Genomic DNA, 18850 nt, shown 5'->3' with positions numbered 1-18850 from the left:
TGGCATGGTGGGGTTGGCAATACTGTATAATACAGTTTTAGTGGGAAAATGTTGCCAATGTATGGTATGGTATTCTATACCTCAGGTAGGAGCAGCAGTATGGTTGGCATGAGATAACCTTCCTGCCTGAGTGATTGGATGAGTGGCAGAGTGACATGAGTGGCATGACTGAGAGAGTTAAATAGGCTGAGAAGCTGCATCTACAGACACACATGTGAGTTTGCGTGTGCGTTGGTGAGTGTCTGTGCATCTGTGGAGTGCAAGTTGTGCTGTGCTTGGTGCATCTGGGCCTGGTCTGGTTTACTTGCTGTTGCTGGCCTTGAGAATTGTTGTAAGTTGTGTTGTATGTGGTTAAGTGAGATAAGCGTTGTCTGAAGTGCAGTCCCTAGCTGTGACACTTCAAAATTTTGTTTCTTCCCCCAACTTGCGTATATAGTCCTGTAATTGCCATTGTGTATAATTGTATTAATCACTTTTCATACTTACCTGTTGTTTTGGTATCTTCTCTGAGTTTGTTTAATATAGTCAAGCTGTTGAATGGTTCATGAGAGTCTGTGATTTTTCTTGGTGGGAGCTTATTAATATTCAGCTACCTGGAGCTAGGCTGAAGGCTAATGGCTAGCATTGGGACAGACCCCCACCAATCAAAGAGAGCATTTGCATAATTAACCTAACTGAATTCTCGCTCTCAACAGAGGTTTTGGGGAATCCCCATCAGCAACCAGCCTGCAGCTAAGTGCTGCCTTTGGAAGTTAAGGCTGTACACACTTCCTTTAAAAGAAACACGGCTGCAGGGAGCCCATGACAGGACTCTCTTTCTTCATGCCCCAGTTCTTCTATGCCACATCACTGATGAACTCTGACTCAACTGTGACTGCACTGACAGCAGTGTGATGCCAAACGTAAGCCTCAAATTATAGATCCCATGAGGCCAAAAAAAAAATCGAAAGAGGAGAGTAGCCGTGGGTGGAGGAGGAGGATTTATCATAACACAACAAGGGGCTGCTCGGATTCACGTCAGCCAGCATCTGCTGTACTTCCCCATCTCAGCAGGGCTGTGTTTCATTGGCAAGTGTAGACACTTCCTGATAAGTTTGCGACATTGAACACTGGGTGCTGGAGGGAATACAGAAGTACAAGTAGAAGTGCACTGGCCGAGCTGCAGTGCAGAGGAAAGAGGGCTCAGAGTAAGGAAAAGCCACTCCAAGTTGTGGGGAGACCTGCCATCGCACTACCAGATACCCCACTGAAAGCTCCTGAGGAGCCATGTCTCTGGTTGAGACGATCCAGCTATGGCATGATGGGGTGCGCGCTGCCGATCAGAAGGACTGGAGAGCAGCGCTGGAGGCCTTCACTTCAGTTCAGAACCCCTCATCCAAACTCTGCTTTAACATTGGCTCCATCCATCTGATCCTGGGGAACTTGGCTGAGGCAGAACAGGTGAGTAAGAGCATCTCGATTCCTCCTGCCCCTGCCTCTTTTAGAGGCAAATCCGACTTAATGGTACACCCAGCCCTGCCAGATAGACTGAAGGGCCCACTGACAAGTGAGAGGACTGACAGAAGTAGATTGATGATGAAATGACTGACAGCCTGACTCGCAGGTCAGACACATCCGTGGCTGAGAGGCTGAAGGGCACTCAGCACAAACCTGTCAGGTAGCCGACAAGCTGGCCTGGCTGGGTGCAAGGGGAAGCACTCCTCCGTGCCGCAGCTAAGCCAGTGCTTAGCCAACCAGATGATGCCACACGGAGTATTTGCCAACCTGACGCTTCACACCAACAGGTAGCCACATAGTGACTAATGGTCTATTAGGGAGGATGGCCCAGCAATTGATAGACCTGTCCTGAGCGGGATGAAGAGACAGTTACAGCACAATAGGTCACATACTTCATTTAATTCTTGCTGCTCAGTGCTGGGCGGAGGAAGTGGTGGTGGTGGGGGGGTGGTATTTCATTTATGGGCCTCTGGCCAGGTGAAACACAAGAGCCAAAGCTGAGGGGTGGAGAGAGGGGGTACAATCCCTTTCCTTCTCTCCACGTTTCCCTTTCCGTTTCATCCTTCATTTCATCCCTTCTCCTGAGATTCTGGTTTCATGCCTCCTACCAGTCAGGGGCAAGCATTGCACGTGCCAGGTTCTGTTCCGCTCCCCGCTCTTCCGCAGCACTAGCCACAGCTGCAGCTGCTGCCTTCTCCCCAGCCCTATACTCAGTATCCAGGTCTCCCTTTGCAACTTCTCTCTCGGGAATAGGTTTCATGTATGAATCATCTCCTATCCCCTGCAGGCATTTGCCAGGAGTATTAACTGCGACAAGCACTTGGCTGTGGCCTATTTCCAGAGAGGGACAGTATTTTACAAGACAGAAAAGTAAGTGCTGGAAAGTCTCTAATGGAAGTGAGGGGGGAGGGGCGGGGAGGAGTCAAACTCTGTTTCCCGGACCGGCAGAGAAGCCTTTTGACAAGTCAGTCGTGCTGAAATGCTGCAGAGGTAACTGGAGCCAGAACACACCTAACAAGGTAAATACTATCTCATGTTTAGCAGCGGTCCCAACCTACGGATAAAGACTATTCTTGGGAGCCTCGGAAATGCCCCAGTGTGTGTTTAAAAGCAATGAGAGGATTAGCTGAATCCTATATAAGAAACCTTTACAGGAGGGAGTGTACACAGCACCTAATGTGGTGGGGCACAACCAGGATATAAATGATACACAATAATATTAACACTGGTCACAGCTTTGGGTCTAAAGCAGATGCAGGTAACAGACTCAAAAGTCCCGAGACTGGCAAGCACAATTGGCCAATGAAGAGTCAGAACACAACTGCCTAGATCCAGAGAGCCTCTTTTCTCCCAAGAATGACTCAGGATGAAGGGCTTGGGCTGTGGTAGAAGGCTACTGGCTTGCCATTAGCTGGCCAAGTGCCTCAGGATGAGAACAAGATTGCATTCTTGAAAGGCACCAGGCAGCCCGGCCAGCACAAGGCCTTGCCCTTTTCTTGGTGGACCCTGACAGATTATTAACTTTGCTTTACAGCTATGATTCAGCAGTCAAAGACTTTAAAGAAGCACTGGCTCAGCTGCGAGGGAACCTGCTGATAGACTATAAGATCCTAGGGCTGCAGTTCAGGCTGTTTGCTTGTGAGGTAAGGAGCATACAGGAAATGTGACACTGAAACAAGCAAGGCTATCCACGAAACCCAAGAAGTTAAATGGTGGAGTTATATTCCAATCCAATGTCACAAAGCCAGTGGGTGCAACTCAGACATGAGGCCCCCATATAGGAAGAGAAAAATGTGGGAGGGGTGCAGATGGTGGGATGCATCAAATATAACACAACACATATTTCTCCAGTTAAAAAGAAACTAGAGGCTTTACTAATATACTAAGGGCTATATTTTTCCATTTAAAATCAAAGCAAAACCAAATATAACTTAACTGGAACATGCATTAATTTGCTATGTATCATGTACTTTGTATAAAAAAAACAACACAACAAACTTGGCCAAAATAATCCAAAGGTATTGTTGCATTACTCCTGCAACATTAGCTATTAAAATAAAATGTATATTTTTTCAGATTCATCAAACAAAATCTAGCTTTCTTGAGATTCTTGATAATGCATCCAGTACTTCACTGAAAGTTGCTTATATAGCTGAATAAACGTTCACCTGCATTAATATTTCCACAGCTGAGTTAGTGTTTTTAGACAGAGTTAAAATAGTCTGCAGAGCCTTGAAATAGAAGCTAGGTTAGCAGGAGCAGCTAACAGACAGCAGAAAAAAGAAAGGGTACAGAAGAAAGGGTAGCTTGATTAGTGGAACATCAAGACTTAAAAAGGAGAAACAGGCAGAATCAAGACTATCGAAGGAATCAGGCAGTTTACAAGGAGCCATGAAGTTAGTTGACTCCCTCACTGCTACTGCACCTGCCAGGCAGTTGGCTTTAAACTTTGGGTGGGCCAGAAATCAAGGAGTGGGTGCAGCTGCACCACTGCACCCTGACCTCATATATTGGCAACAATCCATGATTCAGCCCTCAGAGCTCGCATGGAAAAAATTAGAGGCTGGTCCCTAGGGCTAGTAACTTTAGAGCTAATTAATTAGCTGGTGTTTCTTTGTACCCAAACCCAATAAGAAGGAAAGTGAGTTGATAGCAAGAGTGACGGATTGCATGTCCCCACAAAAAAGCAAGTGATTGATTTATGAGAGGAGGCAAGCAGGGACTAGGAATCTTTGGAACGGGAAGCTAGTCCTCCCTAGTTTCCCCTTACCCTGTATTAACAACCATTACCTCATTGCCTCCAGGTGGAGCTTTCTACAAGATTTTTCTCGGAAAATAAGACTCAACGAAGCCGTTGGAGTATCTTCAAACAGCAGGCAGCACTGGCAGCACATGGGGCTTTCTCAGCTCTGAGTTCTCCACTGCTTTTAGAGACAGTAGCTTAGGGCACTCCTCATTAGAGGCTGGTTCACTTCAGAAGCTCCATTCATTGACCCTTTGTTTTTCTTAACAAATTTCCTTTTTGCAGGTGTTATACAACATAGCTCTGGTCTACGCCAAACTGGAGGACTGGAAAAAAGCAGAAGAGCACCTCATCTTGGCAACGAGCATGAAGAGCGAGCCTCGACACAACAAGATTGATAAGGCTATGCAAGCCATTTTGGTAAAGAATAATTTCTCCACATGTTGCTTCCTTCCTGGGCTGCCACTAGGGTGGCCATTCATCCCATTTTATAGAGGACAGTCCGGTTTTCTAGTCCTTTGTTCTCTATTGATATGAAACTGGATGCCTTTATGTCCTCTATTTTTCACCGCTCAGCACCCTCCCCTCCCCCCCCAGCCACTGACACCGCCACAGCCACCTGCGGGAGCTCCCTGCTTGGCCTGCCCCCACCGCTGACACCACTGTGGTTGCCTGTGGGAGCCCCACGCTTGCCACCACTCTGCCCCTGTTGCCGACACTGCTACTGCCGCCTGCGGGAGCTTGCTATATCCCCTCAGCCTCGGGAAACATATAACATTCATGGTGGTGGGGACAGTTGCACTAAATTCAACTCTTCTCTATGCTTGAGGTACCTCAGTGGCCATCCTAGCTGCCACTGAAAAAGCCAGGGGCTTATAGGGATAAAAGAGACTGAATTATATAAAGAAGGGGAACTATCCTGTATCAGAGGCTTTACAAAAGCAGCCAAGAGCTGGGGATTGATATATGAACATGGGTTTCAGAGCATATGGGGAAAATGTGAATGAAGGGTTTTGGGGAGGGCTAGGACTGAAGCTGTGTAGTACATGGGCCAAGTTCACCCAGAGAGAGCTACATGCAGAGATAAAAGGTGGGCAATGCTGGAACTGTCTGTGCTTTCAACATGTCCCTATGATTTCTGTATGCTACAGAAGGAACAATTATTTGAGCCAGTGGTGATCCCCCTGGGGAAGCTGTTTAGGCCAAATGAGAAGCAAGTGGCTCAGCTGGAGAAGAAAGATTACCTGGGAAAAGCTACGGTAGGAAAAAGTTCACATACTGCTTTCAAGCCAAATATGAGAGGGGGGCAATGGGGTGGTCTCTGCCCAGGAAATCATCACCGTTATTCATTGAGTGTTGGGTGCTGAGAGCATGAGCAGGACAGAGTGGCAGATGCTTTTTGCCCCAAGAAGCTGAGGCAGATGCTGAGGGAGGGAACTGAGAGGTAAAACTCTGTGGTAGAATTTAGAAGCTGCATGCACCTGTTTGCAGGATGACTCCCCCTCCTGCCCTGATGCTCTCAGTCCTTAGCCGGACACAAGGAAATATTCATTTAGCATTTCGCTGGAACTGATCCCCCACAGCTCCTGCTCCTTTTCACAAATGCTTCTGGAGGCACATGCTAGTCAAATATGATGCATGCTTTTGGTTTGAGAGTTTCCAAATTTTCTTGATCCAACGCCCCTAAACAAACTCCACTAAGGCCATGCCACAGCTGAACTTGGACAGGGGTCAAGATGTTAATAATAAAAGAAGCATTTTCTTTTACTGGGTGAAAGCCAAATATTACGGTTCACGAGACACAGAGAAAAATGGAAACAAAAACAAAGCAGCAGTGGCAGACGTGCAAAGTGGATCAAACAGGCATCACCCAGCAGATCAAATATTCCAAGGGGCTGTCAGCAACATGGAGACTTTTTAAAGGCTGGGATTTTCAAAGAAACCTGAGGGCTATTGAGGTGCTCCAATCACACTGAAAAGGATTTAGAAATGTAATTCCTTTGAGCATCACACATTAATGATATAAATTAATGTTAACTTGTCAGGATCCCCTTGAAGGTGTTGAGGGTGAGAGCTGAAAGCTGATTTCAGTTTTGGGATGGGTTTAAGTACCCTACTGAACTAGAGTGTGGTTGGTAAAGCATTTAGCCTGAAGTCACAGCAGTTCTTAGCACCTGGATGTTCCTTGGTGCTAAAAACACTTGAGCAACATCCTGGCTGCAGAGACAAGAATGTATTGAAACGCAGGCAGGTAGCTAGGAGTTCCCAAATCTATGGAGTCTGGGACATGACCTGCTTGGATCAGAGCAAGCTGCAATTAAGAGAATGATATTAGTAGGAATTAGCAGGATATGAGCAGGAATTAAAGCTGAGGAAAAGCCAATAATAACCACATAACTAACTAAATGTCCTTCTTTGGCTCCAGGTTGTGGCATCTGTGGTCGACAAGGATAATTTTTCAGGGTTTGCGGCACTTCAGCCACAGGTGAGTAAATGTTGGCTGGAAACACATGGTAGCCTGTTCAGCACTACGGTGAGTAAGGAAACAAATATAGGCATGGATGGGGTTTCAGTAACTTACTGAAATTCTTACACAATTAGTGTAATTCTCTTTTTATTTTTTCCTCTCGCTCTTCTGCTAGTCATAGTTTTCTGACTCTGAGACTTTTGTCATTTGCTCTTATTGAGAAATTAAGATTCATTCTGGTCCTTAAGCCACCCAAAAAGCTTTCATTACAGTTCCTCAAGAGGCTGTCAAGGAAGTGTGGTAATCATGGGGTCATGTTATCATCCTGGTGTGCACCAAAATGAACCCCATAGTAAGAATAAGCAGGCAATTCACAGAATGGCAAGAAGCTGCTAAGACACCACCTTAGGAGTGAATACTGGGGCCCACTTTAATATTGCTAGCCTCTGGGAGCTTTGAATCACCTCACCTGAAAAAATAATTAGTGGGAGGAAAAAAAGCTGGCTGGAGAAGGACATCAGGAATGTTGAAGGCTTAAGGGATTCCTCTGTGGAGGGTGTGAACCAAGTAGGTTTATGTAGGATTTGGTTTGTTTGCTTGCAGGCCTCAGATCCTCCACCCCGACCAAAGACACCAGAAATCCTCAGGTAAGCAACATGAAAACCAGGAGATAAAAAACAACATGAGAAGACATAGAGACTAGCTTAAGCTCAGCACTGCAGCAAACAGGCTAGCAGTAGGGCTAGAGAAATGCCATAAGTAGCAGATATGTGAGCTAATGAGGCTCTGGTTTTAAATCACAATCACAAGGCACAGACAGAAGTTACACTTTTCACCTGATCTGGTCCCTGAAAGCACTCTACAACTGTGACCAAACACAAGTGCACAGCTGTAGAGCTCTTTAAAAGGGCCCAATCCTGCAAAATCATTGCATGAGGATTCAGATGAAGGTGCTCCAGAATGGAGTGGCTTCAGTAACTTGTGTCTGCACTGCTTCCCAGCCCCAGTGCTGTTTTCAGAATGGGAAGGGGGGAAAGGGAGCAGAGGGGGTTCGGTCTGGGCTTTTCTCAGCCAGTGCTGGAGCAGGTAGATTGGAGCCTCCCTGAGGCTCCCAGAATGAGCTCCCTCCTTTCTCTCTCCCCCCTCCCATTCTGAAAACAGCACTGGGGCTAGGAGAGGGGAGGGGTGCTACTAGGCAACAGTAGCTGCAGGCTCATGGCCAGAGAAATGGAGAGCGCATTTGAGGGGAGGAGGGTGATTTGGGCCAGGCCACAATGCCCAAACTGGATCTCAGTAAAATAGCTGCTCTGTGGATCCCATCTTAAGGATCCAGTGGCTTCCTAAACCAAGGGAATAACAATCTTGTGACTCAGTGTTACTACCCAAATGTGAAGCAATGGCTTTAACAGGGAATCAGGACTGCTGAGTTCTTTCCATCCCTGCCACTGACTAGCTGTACAGACTTTGAGTAAGTCAATGTTCCTCCTCTTTACATCCATCTGTAAAACAGCTCAGCCTCTGCCCACCGAGTCCACAAGGGTGAGCAGAGAGGGGTTGATTAAGGTATTGCTGTTATCCAGTGAAAGTAGGAGCAGGGGAAGGGACCAGGAAAGCGAGAGACTGAAGAACTGCACTCTGCTATGATGGAAAGGGGGATGGGCTTTCACCCCAGCTCTAAGTGATTGAGCCATCACTTCCCCATGCAGGGCTTTGGAAGGAGAACCTCACAGAGTCCTATTCGAGTTCACGCCCGAGACTTCTGAGGAACTGGCAGTCCTTCCAGGGAACATCGTCTTTGTCCTGAAGAGGGGAATTGACAACTGGGCCACTGTTATATTCAACGGGAAGGTACTTGCAGAGTACCCAGCACAAGGGACCTACAAGGCCAATAGTAGCATTTATGAGGGCTTGGGCAGTCTGGCTTGTTGGGTTGCTTCATGTTTTGTTCCATTCTGGCTGAAGCACTGGAGTTGACCTACATCACTGAGATCTTGTTACCAACACAGCTGGACTGGGGAGTGCTGTGAATGCAGATGTTTCTGAGGGTGCCTTAGATCAGCCGGGGAGCTCTTTAAACAACACCCCGTCATTCTGTTACTTCCCATCAGCCAGCATCCGAGCCCCACATGTATTCACCCTGGAGTCATGTCAGTGCACACGACCTTCCTAACTCAGCAGTATGCTCCTGTCCGATCAGCCACCATGCAGGGGTGCCTCTCTGTGCTTAGCTTTGGGTCAAGGAACAAGGAAACGTTCCTCCCCTGCTGAGACAACACAGCCAGGGCCTGGGAGGCTGTTTAGACACCAGCTTGAATTGAAAGAGGCCTCAAGGCTCAAGAGAAACTTTTTAAACTCTGCAGCAGGTACCCCGCAGGGCTATGGGTTAGGGGGTCATGCCCAGAGTAAGGGTAGGGGTTGGACCAAGTAGACCTGCTCTTCTCTGGCACAGCCGTCGCCACATTGTGACATGAATGTATGAACACACCCCAGTTTCTCTGTTTTTCCTCCTCTCAGAAAGGGATTGTTCCATTCAACTACCTTGAGGCGGTGGAGCTACAGAACAAACCTCACCAGTGGGTAAGGCAGTCTAGCAAACTAGCAGCGTGCGGGGGGGAGGGGAATAGCAGCTCTCCAGCAGGAAGCCATTTTACTCCTGGGGACTAGTGCAGCTGCAAGCAGGGGACTAGGATACCTGCAAGCAGCATCTCTCAGCAGGAATTGGATGCTTTGCTCCTGCCCCCCTAAAGCAGCAACTGCATCTCTTGTGCTAACAGAGAAGCTCCCATGGAGAGCAGAGGAATCTCAGCTACCTGGAGCTTCCCCTACTAAGTGTCCTCTGAGCAGTCATGGTAACACTAACTATTTTTGCATCCCACACAGGAGGAAAAATCCCCAGAGCTCGACATTCCTGACCCACCCAGTTTCAATGCTCCAGAAAAGCCCAAGCAGGCAGCACCAGGTCAGCAACCATGGGCCCTCGGGAAGCACCCAGGGAGCAATGGCTTGTGGGCAGATCTTTCAAGGCCAGGCACTCTGGGTCTATCACTCACCTCGACAGTGTGTCCTTCCACTCCCAGGCACCCCCTGTTCTGTTGTGTCTGCCCCAGCCAGCTGCAGCCATTGCTGCTGCAGTCAGGGACAGGGCCTGTCCCTCACTTGGTTTCAGCATCATATGAGGCTGAGAATGGGACACAAGCTGGGATGGGACTTGCAAGTGACTTAAGAAAAGTCCTTTTGAGGTTTAAAGTCATGTGTGCTCCTAAGTGCCTTTGGGTCTGTCTGTCTAGATGCTGTCTGGGAGGTCAGACTCACCTAAAAAGGCTTGCTGAGCATCAGGGCATGAGGTTGAGCCCCTTTGTGGCTGCACCTCCCTTCAGCATGCACTTGACTGACGTGGATGCTGCAGGCTCAGGGTACAGGACACCCCCATTCTACAGATGGAGGCACAAGGTAGAGACTCTGCCAGAGCAAGGGAGCTAGGAGAACCCAGCTTGCTCAGTCCTCAGGACAGGGAATTCAGCAAAAGAATAAACAGTACTGCTACCTGGGGTTGCACTTGTTCTTTGGTTTGTTGTAGCACTTAGGATGGAGCTGTTTGCAGTGGGGTATTTTTCTGCTAAGCAAAGGGGATGACTTTCCTCTATGTTCTGGTGATCTCCAGTGCCACACGGATTTAACAGGCTTGGCCTGAAAGGAGGAGAGGCTAGCGACTTCTGTGAAGGTGTGGAAGTGCTTTGGGTCCTAGGCACAAGCAAGGACACTGTCTTCTGGTTCAAGAGTAAATTGGAGCTATTTGCCACAAGAACACAAAAACAGCACACCTTCTGCGGCAGAGTGGACAACTGTTGCAACAGGCACTCCTTGTGCTACCTCACAGTGTTTAAGCCAGGGAAGATTTAGACAAGCATACGAGATCCAAAATAATTGGTGGGGAGCAAGTGGTCTCAATTCCCAGATTTGAAACCTTTGTTAAAGTCCAAAATCCAGACTTTTCTAGGGGACCCACACTACAGAGACTTTTCTGTTAGCCAACAGAAACTGCCTAACAGAGACAGCTGTTCTTAGCATCCTGGTATTACTTTAGATTAATACCTGTGATTAAATGTTCAGCATCACAAGGCAGACGTGCACTGGACACTGCAGAGGGAATTTTTTTGCATAGACTTACCTGAGCTCTTTAATCTTTTAACCCTGCTCATATTCATAGGGTAGTTTTAGTTTCTCCCTGTAACTCCTGGTATGTAGAATAACCTTAGAGAACTGAAAATTTTAACATGTACAGGAAACATGTACATGTAAGTTAAGTGTACACAGTCTCTAGCCAAAACATGGGTATTGAAAGCCAAGTCCCCAGAAAACACTGATGCACAAATAGTCACTAAAGCCCTTAGTCGGAATTGAATTTTAAGGTTTTTGTGCTGGTGGATGTGCTGGGTTGACAATCCTGAAAAGTGAAATGCTTCATAACCCCAGGACAGGGAGGGAACAGGCATCTGCAGAACAACTGTAGCATTAAGTGTCCATCGGGATCCAGAAGACAACTTCTAGGGTGCTACTTTTTGGCCTCTGCTGAGGCTATCAATATGGCAGGGTGGTGGCAATAGCCCATTGCAATCTTGCTCTGCCAAACAAAGCTTTCTTTAAAACGGGCTGGTTTCAGGCAGAAACCAACTGGCATGTTTGGAACAGAACATTTGCTTTCTGAATAAAATCTGTTGACCCAAACAAAGCCACATTCAGGTGAAAGGAAACAGAAGGATGGGGCTGAATTTTCATTAAACAGACTTATTTATTTAAATGAAAGTGTGGTTGTTTTTTCCCTAGCAAATTTCAGCTTTTTTGAAAACTTGAAAAGCACCCTTCCTTTTTTTTCTAAAACGTTTTCCACAGAGAAATACTTTTTAATCCCCTACCAGTCCTAAACAGTGAGTCACCCTGCTTAGCTGATCAATTATAAATTTAACCCCTCTTTGGGTCATAAGTCTCAGGAAATCTCCAGCTCCAGAAGCACTTTTATTGCACCAAAATCCTTAGAACAAAGTGAAGAGCACTGTGGCACTTCTGTGGGACACTTCACTGAGACTGTCAAAGCTTTCATGGACCATGGGAGCAGATCCTTCTTGGGGCAATCTGTCACAGCTCTATTGAAGTCAACCCCCTGCAAATTTAGTCTTATATGTCCATGAAACAGGGTTATCTGCAGTCTGAAGAAATGGAGGCACAGAGAGGATAATGGTAATTTAAACTAAACCAGTTAGATTACCTCTTGTAGCAACCTAAAACAAGCTACTGGGCTTTGTTGTTGTTGGATGTAATGCCATGTTAGCAGGAAGGAGCCGCAGCAGGTTAGAGCATGTATTTCCATGTGCAGAAGGATAAGAGTTACCTGACTGGAGTCCAGTCACTGACCAGTTTACTTTGCCTTCCCATTCTGTTCAGATCACGCTCCTGTTACTTCTGACAAACAGCAGATGAAAGAGCGAAAGGTAACAAATCCTGCATTGTGGTGAATTTGTGGACCCAAGTTCTTCAGCAGTGGATATACTGTGTCCATGATATGGGTGTGCATTTGGGTGATCATTTGGGCACCTCCAATCACTGCAGTGCTAGCAACTTTTTAAAGCTGCTTGACTTTTTCAAAGAAGATATAAGCTAAGAGCCTTTCTGAAATGTGTGATAAAGACTCAGGGCACCTAAATGTCATGTGAAGACTGCCAGATGCTTTGATCTTTTTACTCTAGTAGTAAAAATCAGTTATTGATATCCTTTATCTCCTTCCCTATCCAAGCAGGACAGGCTTAAGTTTACCTCACCCCATTTGCCCGAAATAACCCCAAACCTGCTTAAGAATTCATCAAATAAGGAGTTTGTCGCTATGGCTCACACACCTGGGTTTCTAAGAACTGCCAGCGTTGGGTGTTTAGACTTTCTTGTAGTAGTGGCTTTGGTGACAAGATACCGGTCTGCTGGGAAAAGGATCAAAGCCACCTGTTGTACTTGTGCACATATTATCGGTTTTCCTCATAACAGATGCTAACAGGCTTTTGGTCACCAGTGACTTAGCTCAGATTTGAAACAGTGTCCTAGAGATGAACAGTTTCATATTCCATTGCCAGGTCCAGCTCACGCAGGTCCCGTTTTTCTCCTCCTAATGCATCTTTCTGTATCTGCAGAGTCAGTCAAATGTAAATGCTGATGTACAGATTGCCAATTCAGATCCATTTCACTGCCTGCAGGTGGAAGACTCAGCTGTCCCAACCCCATACATTCTCAAGGTGCACTACAAGTACACAGTAGCAATGGAAGCTAGGCCTCAACTCGCCTACAGCGAGATTTTGGACATGGTCTGCAAGAAGCTGGAACTTTCGATGCAGCACACAACACTGAGGTGAGCCGCTGTCTGGCATCAGCATCATCCTTTTTCCAGGGGCTTCAGTTCAGGACTAATTTTTCCCTGTGCCCAGGTACCAGCCTGCAGGTAGTGGTGAACTCATGGTTCTGAGTGAGGAGAGCATGAAGACAGCCTGGAGCCACGCTAAAGACCACTGTCTGACACTGTGGTGCAGCAGCACAGAGGTCAGTAACAGCTGGTTAAAATGCTTACCAATTGCAGCCAGGATATGTATGTTGCTCTCAGCAGGAACACTTGCTGGTGGAGCTTGAGATGGGTGTAAGAGCTGTACGAGTTTTAGACAGAAGCATAACTGGACAGTTCCTTACCCTGGGTGGCTGTGGTGCATGGAGCAGCAGCACAGCAGCTACTATTTTTGCACCTCTCTCCTCCTCCCCAAGTCAGCACCCACAGCTGGTACCCTGGTCATCTCTCCCCCATGATGTTACTGATCTCAGACCTGAAGGTTTGAAAGGGAAGTTCTGAAAAATCCAGGTGTGTCAGAATTGTCAGGAGCAGTACCAGCATGTGAATATGAGGGAGCTTACATCGAGTAACTTGCGCGCTGATGGACCCAGAAGCAGGTGTGCCCCCCCCCCCCCCCAACCCCCTCCCTCCATTCTTTGTCCGGCCATTCACCACACAAGTTGCAACCACCTGAATCTTGGAATCAGCGGGACAGCCACAGAGAACCTGTGAATAGGGGGTGGTTATGTAGAAGCAAGCAAGACTAAATTTAAGGGAGCTGAAGAACATGTACTAAACTATGGAATACAGCAGGGTGTGATAAATTACAATAACTTGCATTTCTTTCATATCTGACCCCAAGTTAGTTATTAGGACTGGGCTCTTGTACAATGAACAGATATTTGCCAACACCAGCCCTATTGTTATCAGGAGCTGGAAGACAGGACCAGAGGAACCATCAGTAAAGCAGCCCCCCTTTCTCCTGGCCCTGCTTGGCCTGTGCGATTTCCCTCTTGCACACTATAGTGTCTCATCCTATGCTGCTAACACGTGAGGATTCAGAGGGCCTCCGACTCCACTCCACACTGTGCTCAGCAGTCGCTCTCAAGGGATGAACAATACATTAGGCTGACAGATGTTGTGTGAAAGCCTGGGAACAAAGAGCTTGTGGGGGGGGAGAAGAGATCGCAAGCTACATTGTGGGAAGGTTGCAGACAGGAGAAACCTTATGTGAAAGCTCCCAGGAGACCCACTCCCAGCAGTGACTCCTGAGGAAAAGAAAAAGTCTATTTTAAATGTGTGTGTATATAAAAACCTCTTTAAAAATACCTTTATATTTATGGTATAAAGAGAAATCACTAGCAATATTATGTGCCTTCCCCTACAAAGGGGTGTGGCTTTAAGCCCCTATGGGAGCCCCAGAATGGGGGAGCAGCTGCCCTTGCCCATCACCCCAAGAATCCCAAGCCAAAGAACTTACTTTCTAGCACCTCTGTAAAGGTACTGTATGTCTGATATCCCATGCAAATCCAATCCTTTTTAAAAAAAGGAGTGTCAGTGAATACAAGTAAAGTTTTTGCACGCCTACTCTCACACACAATGCACCTTTCATTTACCTATACAGCTTTTTCTTTTCCTACACTTGCACTCAACCAGGGAAGACCTAGCTCTGACGAATGCAAAAACAGAGGGGGTATCTCCAACACTGCAGGAAGTTGCACAATTCTCACAAGTGCAGTAGCAGCCGTAAAGAGATATTCAGACCCTTGAGAACATGCACTGAAAAGCCTAAATAGGACAAGTTAAGAACAGTGACAGAAACAATGCAGGTGGACAGGTTTCTCTACAAACACTTGTTATATCAGTGGGGCTGTGGGGAGGAAGCTATTTATACTTAGTCACTCAAAGTGGCTCACTTAGGCAGGCAGGCAGTGCTACTTATATAAGGACAGGCTCTTTGCAGGGGTCGTAGCTCTATTCGTCTTCATGCCCTGTAGATAAACCTCACAATTGAGAGACAGCTGGTGAACACTAGGAGCTTTCACTTTGTTGTTTTTGACTGATGAGAAGAGATGCTTTCAAGCCATGGGTGTTTCTCTCAGCCAGTGTTCCTGCAGCAGGAGCATAAGCATGAGTTTATGACTTCTGAATTAAGGTAAACCTGAGTAGAGGGCAAAAATCCCACTTGCAATACTATGCACTTTTCCTTACTGCCTCTGATGCATAGCTCCCAACTCATCTGGACGCATGTAATAATACCCCACCACTATCTTTGACATCACTCAGCTATTGCATCTGTCACTGACATGCTACTTGTCTTAAGACTATAAGCAGGCCATTGCTTTATGGTGTGCAACAAAGTGGCATCTAAATGAAATTGCTGAGCTGAAACTTTGGGTAAATAGAAAAGGGTTGTCAACTCAATGGTCACAAAAAGCCTCAGATCTTAATAATGCATTGCACCCCCAAGATGAAACTTGGGGGGTTGGGGGGTGGGGGTGGAAAAAAAAAAAAGAGTGCTTCTGGCCACAAGGAGGACCAGGTTCACCACTGACGGAGGAATGAGCACTACAGCTTGCAGCTTCCTTCGCATTTCTGGAAGAGCTTCCCACTGAGCCTGACAGGGCTTGTAGCAAGCTGTTTTAGATTTGGAATCAAGGACTTAGCCAGGTTCAAAAGTCACCTAAACACTGACTTTCCTCCATAGTGACTCCTGGTATCATGCTGAGAGTCAGTTTTCAGAATCAGTCATTTTGGGAACTTGAAAATGTACTGTATTTAAAAAATGGTCCCACAACTAACTGGACAGCAGTACTGGATACATGCACTAAAGAAAGAATGAGCTTGTTCTGTTCAGTTTTAAAAACTCTCATTATCCCCTTCTTACACAAGTGCAGGCTTAGCTCGTTTAGCAAGACTCATGAAAAAATAAGTCCATTGCCCAAGAACCATGTAGTGGGGAAAGTCTGAATGGACCATAACATATTGGCCTGAAGTATCTTAGAAGAACCATATTTCCTTCACTTTGACACGAGTAAATTTACAGTCAGACAGATTTGATCATTCCCCCAGCAAGATTCAGTTGCCCACTTTCTTAAAGAGTTACCAAAGAATAAAAAGCGAAAGGGGTCTTAAAAGACTATTTTCTCTACTAGGGAAATCAAGATTTTCCAGGAGATGGCAAAACAGAGGAAGCTACCCAGAAAGCAACATCAGAAGAGGAATTAGCAAACAGAGTAGTAGCGCAATACAATTATGAAGCCACCCAGCCAGAGGACCTAGAATTCCAGGCAGGAGATGTGATACTCATCCTATCCAAAGGTAACTATATTCCTGTGACATTGACATGCAATACTCCTTGTAAGAGCACTGGTCAGATTTCAGGGTACCTGCAGGAGCTTCCACTGACTTTGATAGGAACTTCCAAACCACAGTAAAAATTAACTTGGTTGGTTGATGCTCACCAGTAGCTCTTCAACACATCAACTCTACTAGAAACCATTAGTCCCTTTTTTCAGTTTCTTGCACCTCCTTCATGCATATTGTGCTTGGAACCTACTGAGCCATAGGTTGGATCAAGCAAGTTAACCAGAGAGAAAAATCTGCCGTTTCCAGCTGTTCCAGCCCACCTGCTTGGCAACAGGTTTCTCATTCTTCAGTTCCTTCCCCACCTCCTCCTCCTCCCCCAGCAACACCCTGCACCTACTGCAACATTTTACTATTTTCAGAAAACGCAAATTAACTAAAGGAGGCTTGTAGAGCCTGTTGGGTATGATCTTAGCTCAACAAGCGGTAGTCCTGTGCTAAGATGGTTAAGGGAGGTACACCTCACTTCCCACCTTTAAGAGACCTGTGTTTGTATTTGAAACCTGCAGAATGAGTTCCCAGGACTCCAAAGGTACCCATTTTTTTCATAGACGCAAACCTATTAAGGTAAAAGCAGCTTCTGCTCCATTGGCTGTTTGCTTTATGAAGCTGACAGGATTTTAAACTCATCAGCTGATCCACTGAGCAGCAGGTGAAGGAGTGCCAAGTCTACACTAGCAAATGTCTCAAAAGTTCCCCCCCTTACTCCCAGATGGTTTTGGTCCATTCTTCCCCCCGCAGAAGTTCTGTCCACACACAATAAGAGTGTTACTATATTTCCCTTTCCAATCCACCTCCAGGCAACCATTTCTATAATCTATTAGTTATAGCCATATATACATTTTACATTGCTCCCAAGATTAAATGACTTTGCTGGAAACTTTATCAATGTATCAATGTATTGATCACTTCTTCCTTTTGTGGGATAGAGGGGGGACAGGGGACGACAGCTTTGAATGTGCAATTTCAATTACTGCCACCATGTCTCAGAAAAAATGAAGTTATTTATTTTCCAAGTCCTTCTCCTTAAATCAGTTTCTTTTCTTCACTGAACCATTCTCTCTCTTAAGGTAAACTTCTGTATTAAACTTAGATCTTGCTGATGTTTTGAAAGATCAGATACACATCCTCATATATGTCTGGTATTTCAGACATTTCAAACATTATTGTGTGTGAGGATGTGTATTAGACCTTGCTGGTATTTTGGTTCTGATCCCTCAAGTCAGTGCCTGCCATACAACCACAAGGCCAAGGCTGTTGCAGTTGTGAGTAGAGGATGCTGGTGAGCACAATGTTAAGAAGCAGAGTCCTCTGCACCAGAGCTGCTATGTCTACTTCATTGCTCTCAAAGGCTTTGAGCAGAAAAGGGGAGGAGGCAGAGAACTTGCTGAAAGAAAAGGATTTAGAAGGCACTCCTCGGAATACAAATGAGATTTACCTATATGCTGCCCTTAGATCCAACTCCTGCTATGAGGTGGGAATAAGCTGGTGGCGATATGGAAGGGGTATCATTAATAAAGGGTTTTGCTCCTTCTATGCTGCCTCCCTGCCCAGCTCTCTTTTTTGCCTTTTTTTAATACCTCATTAATCATCAGCCCCTTTTTATTTCAGCCATATCTTTGCCAGCCTTTCAGCATATTTACTTACCCAGTAAAGGACTGTTTGCGGGGGGGGGGGGTGTTTTAACTTACAGAGTGACAAGTGTAATTTTTATCTTCTAGTGAATGAAGACTGGTTAGAAGGCCAGTGCAATGGGAAGGTTGGTATTTTCCCATCAGCTTTTGTTCAGAAGTGTGATGATGAAAAAGACACTGAAATTAATTCGGTAGAACCCTGAAGAGCCCAGGACATGCAAGGAAGCCCAACAGTTTCTAAAGTTGCATACAAGAAGTCTCATCTCATCATCCGCTGCATTTAAAAACAGACCCAAGTGTAATTCTGGAGTGTAAGAAGGCTGTACGTTTCTTTGTTTCATAGTTTTCTGTTGTATCAGCTCTTATTTAAAACAGGTACCACCGGGTCACTGGAAATATGGTTATGAACCATCTTTCCAATGATAAGACCAGACATTTAATACTGCATGAAAAGAGCTACACATCTCAAATGGCCTAGTAGCAAGACCTCTCTCTCTATGGCTAAGTACAGAAAGTCAAAAAGCCCCAGGCTGAATTGATTTAGTCTTTGCAAGTTAGTCTGAGCTGCATAGATTAAATTGAAACAGAAGTGAACAGACATTTACCTTTGATTCAGATAATGCAACTAGAACATGGATCTCTCACATGTAGCTAGTATGGGCTACTTATTCGCTTCCTCTTCCTGCTGTCCCTGGGATTTGTAGTCCAAAAAAAAAAAAATCACAGCAGCAGGACTCTGCAGGGTTGCTCATTATTTCTTCTTCCTGCTTCCAGGTACCTCTGGG

General features: G+C 46.0%; 1 protein-coding gene across 2 annotated transcripts; it reads left to right on the top strand.

Moving 5' to 3' along the window:
* The first annotated feature begins 1083 nt into the window (after positions 1–1083).
* On the top strand, positions 1084–18405 carry NCF2 (neutrophil cytosolic factor 2). 2 transcript variants are annotated; one of them, XM_019530971.1, is made up of 15 exons: positions 1084–1440; positions 2285–2367; positions 3032–3140; positions 4526–4660; positions 5392–5499; positions 6666–6725; positions 7311–7354; positions 8414–8555; positions 9222–9284; positions 9588–9666; positions 12147–12193; positions 12944–13095; positions 13172–13283; positions 16221–16386; positions 18153–18405. In XM_019530971.1, the coding sequence occupies exons 1-15, from the start codon at positions 1267–1269 to the stop codon at positions 18266–18268; spliced, it is 1590 nt and encodes a 529-aa protein (XP_019386516.1). In that variant the 5' UTR covers positions 1084–1266; the 3' UTR covers positions 18269–18405. The 2 variants fall into 2 exon arrangements, with proteins under 2 accessions (XP_019386516.1, XP_019386517.1); XM_019530972.1 differs by lacking the exon at positions 5392–5499 and having other exon boundaries at positions 1085–1440.
* The last annotated feature ends 445 nt before the right edge of the window (positions 18406–18850 follow it).

Source organism: Crocodylus porosus, unplaced genomic scaffold (genome assembly GCF_001723895.1).
Source record: "Crocodylus porosus isolate Cpor-Errol unplaced genomic scaffold, CroPor_comp1, whole genome shotgun sequence".
NCBI lineage: Eukaryota > Metazoa > Chordata > Crocodylia > Crocodylidae > Crocodylus > Crocodylus porosus.
This window is presented reverse-complemented; position numbering and strand designations above follow the sequence as displayed.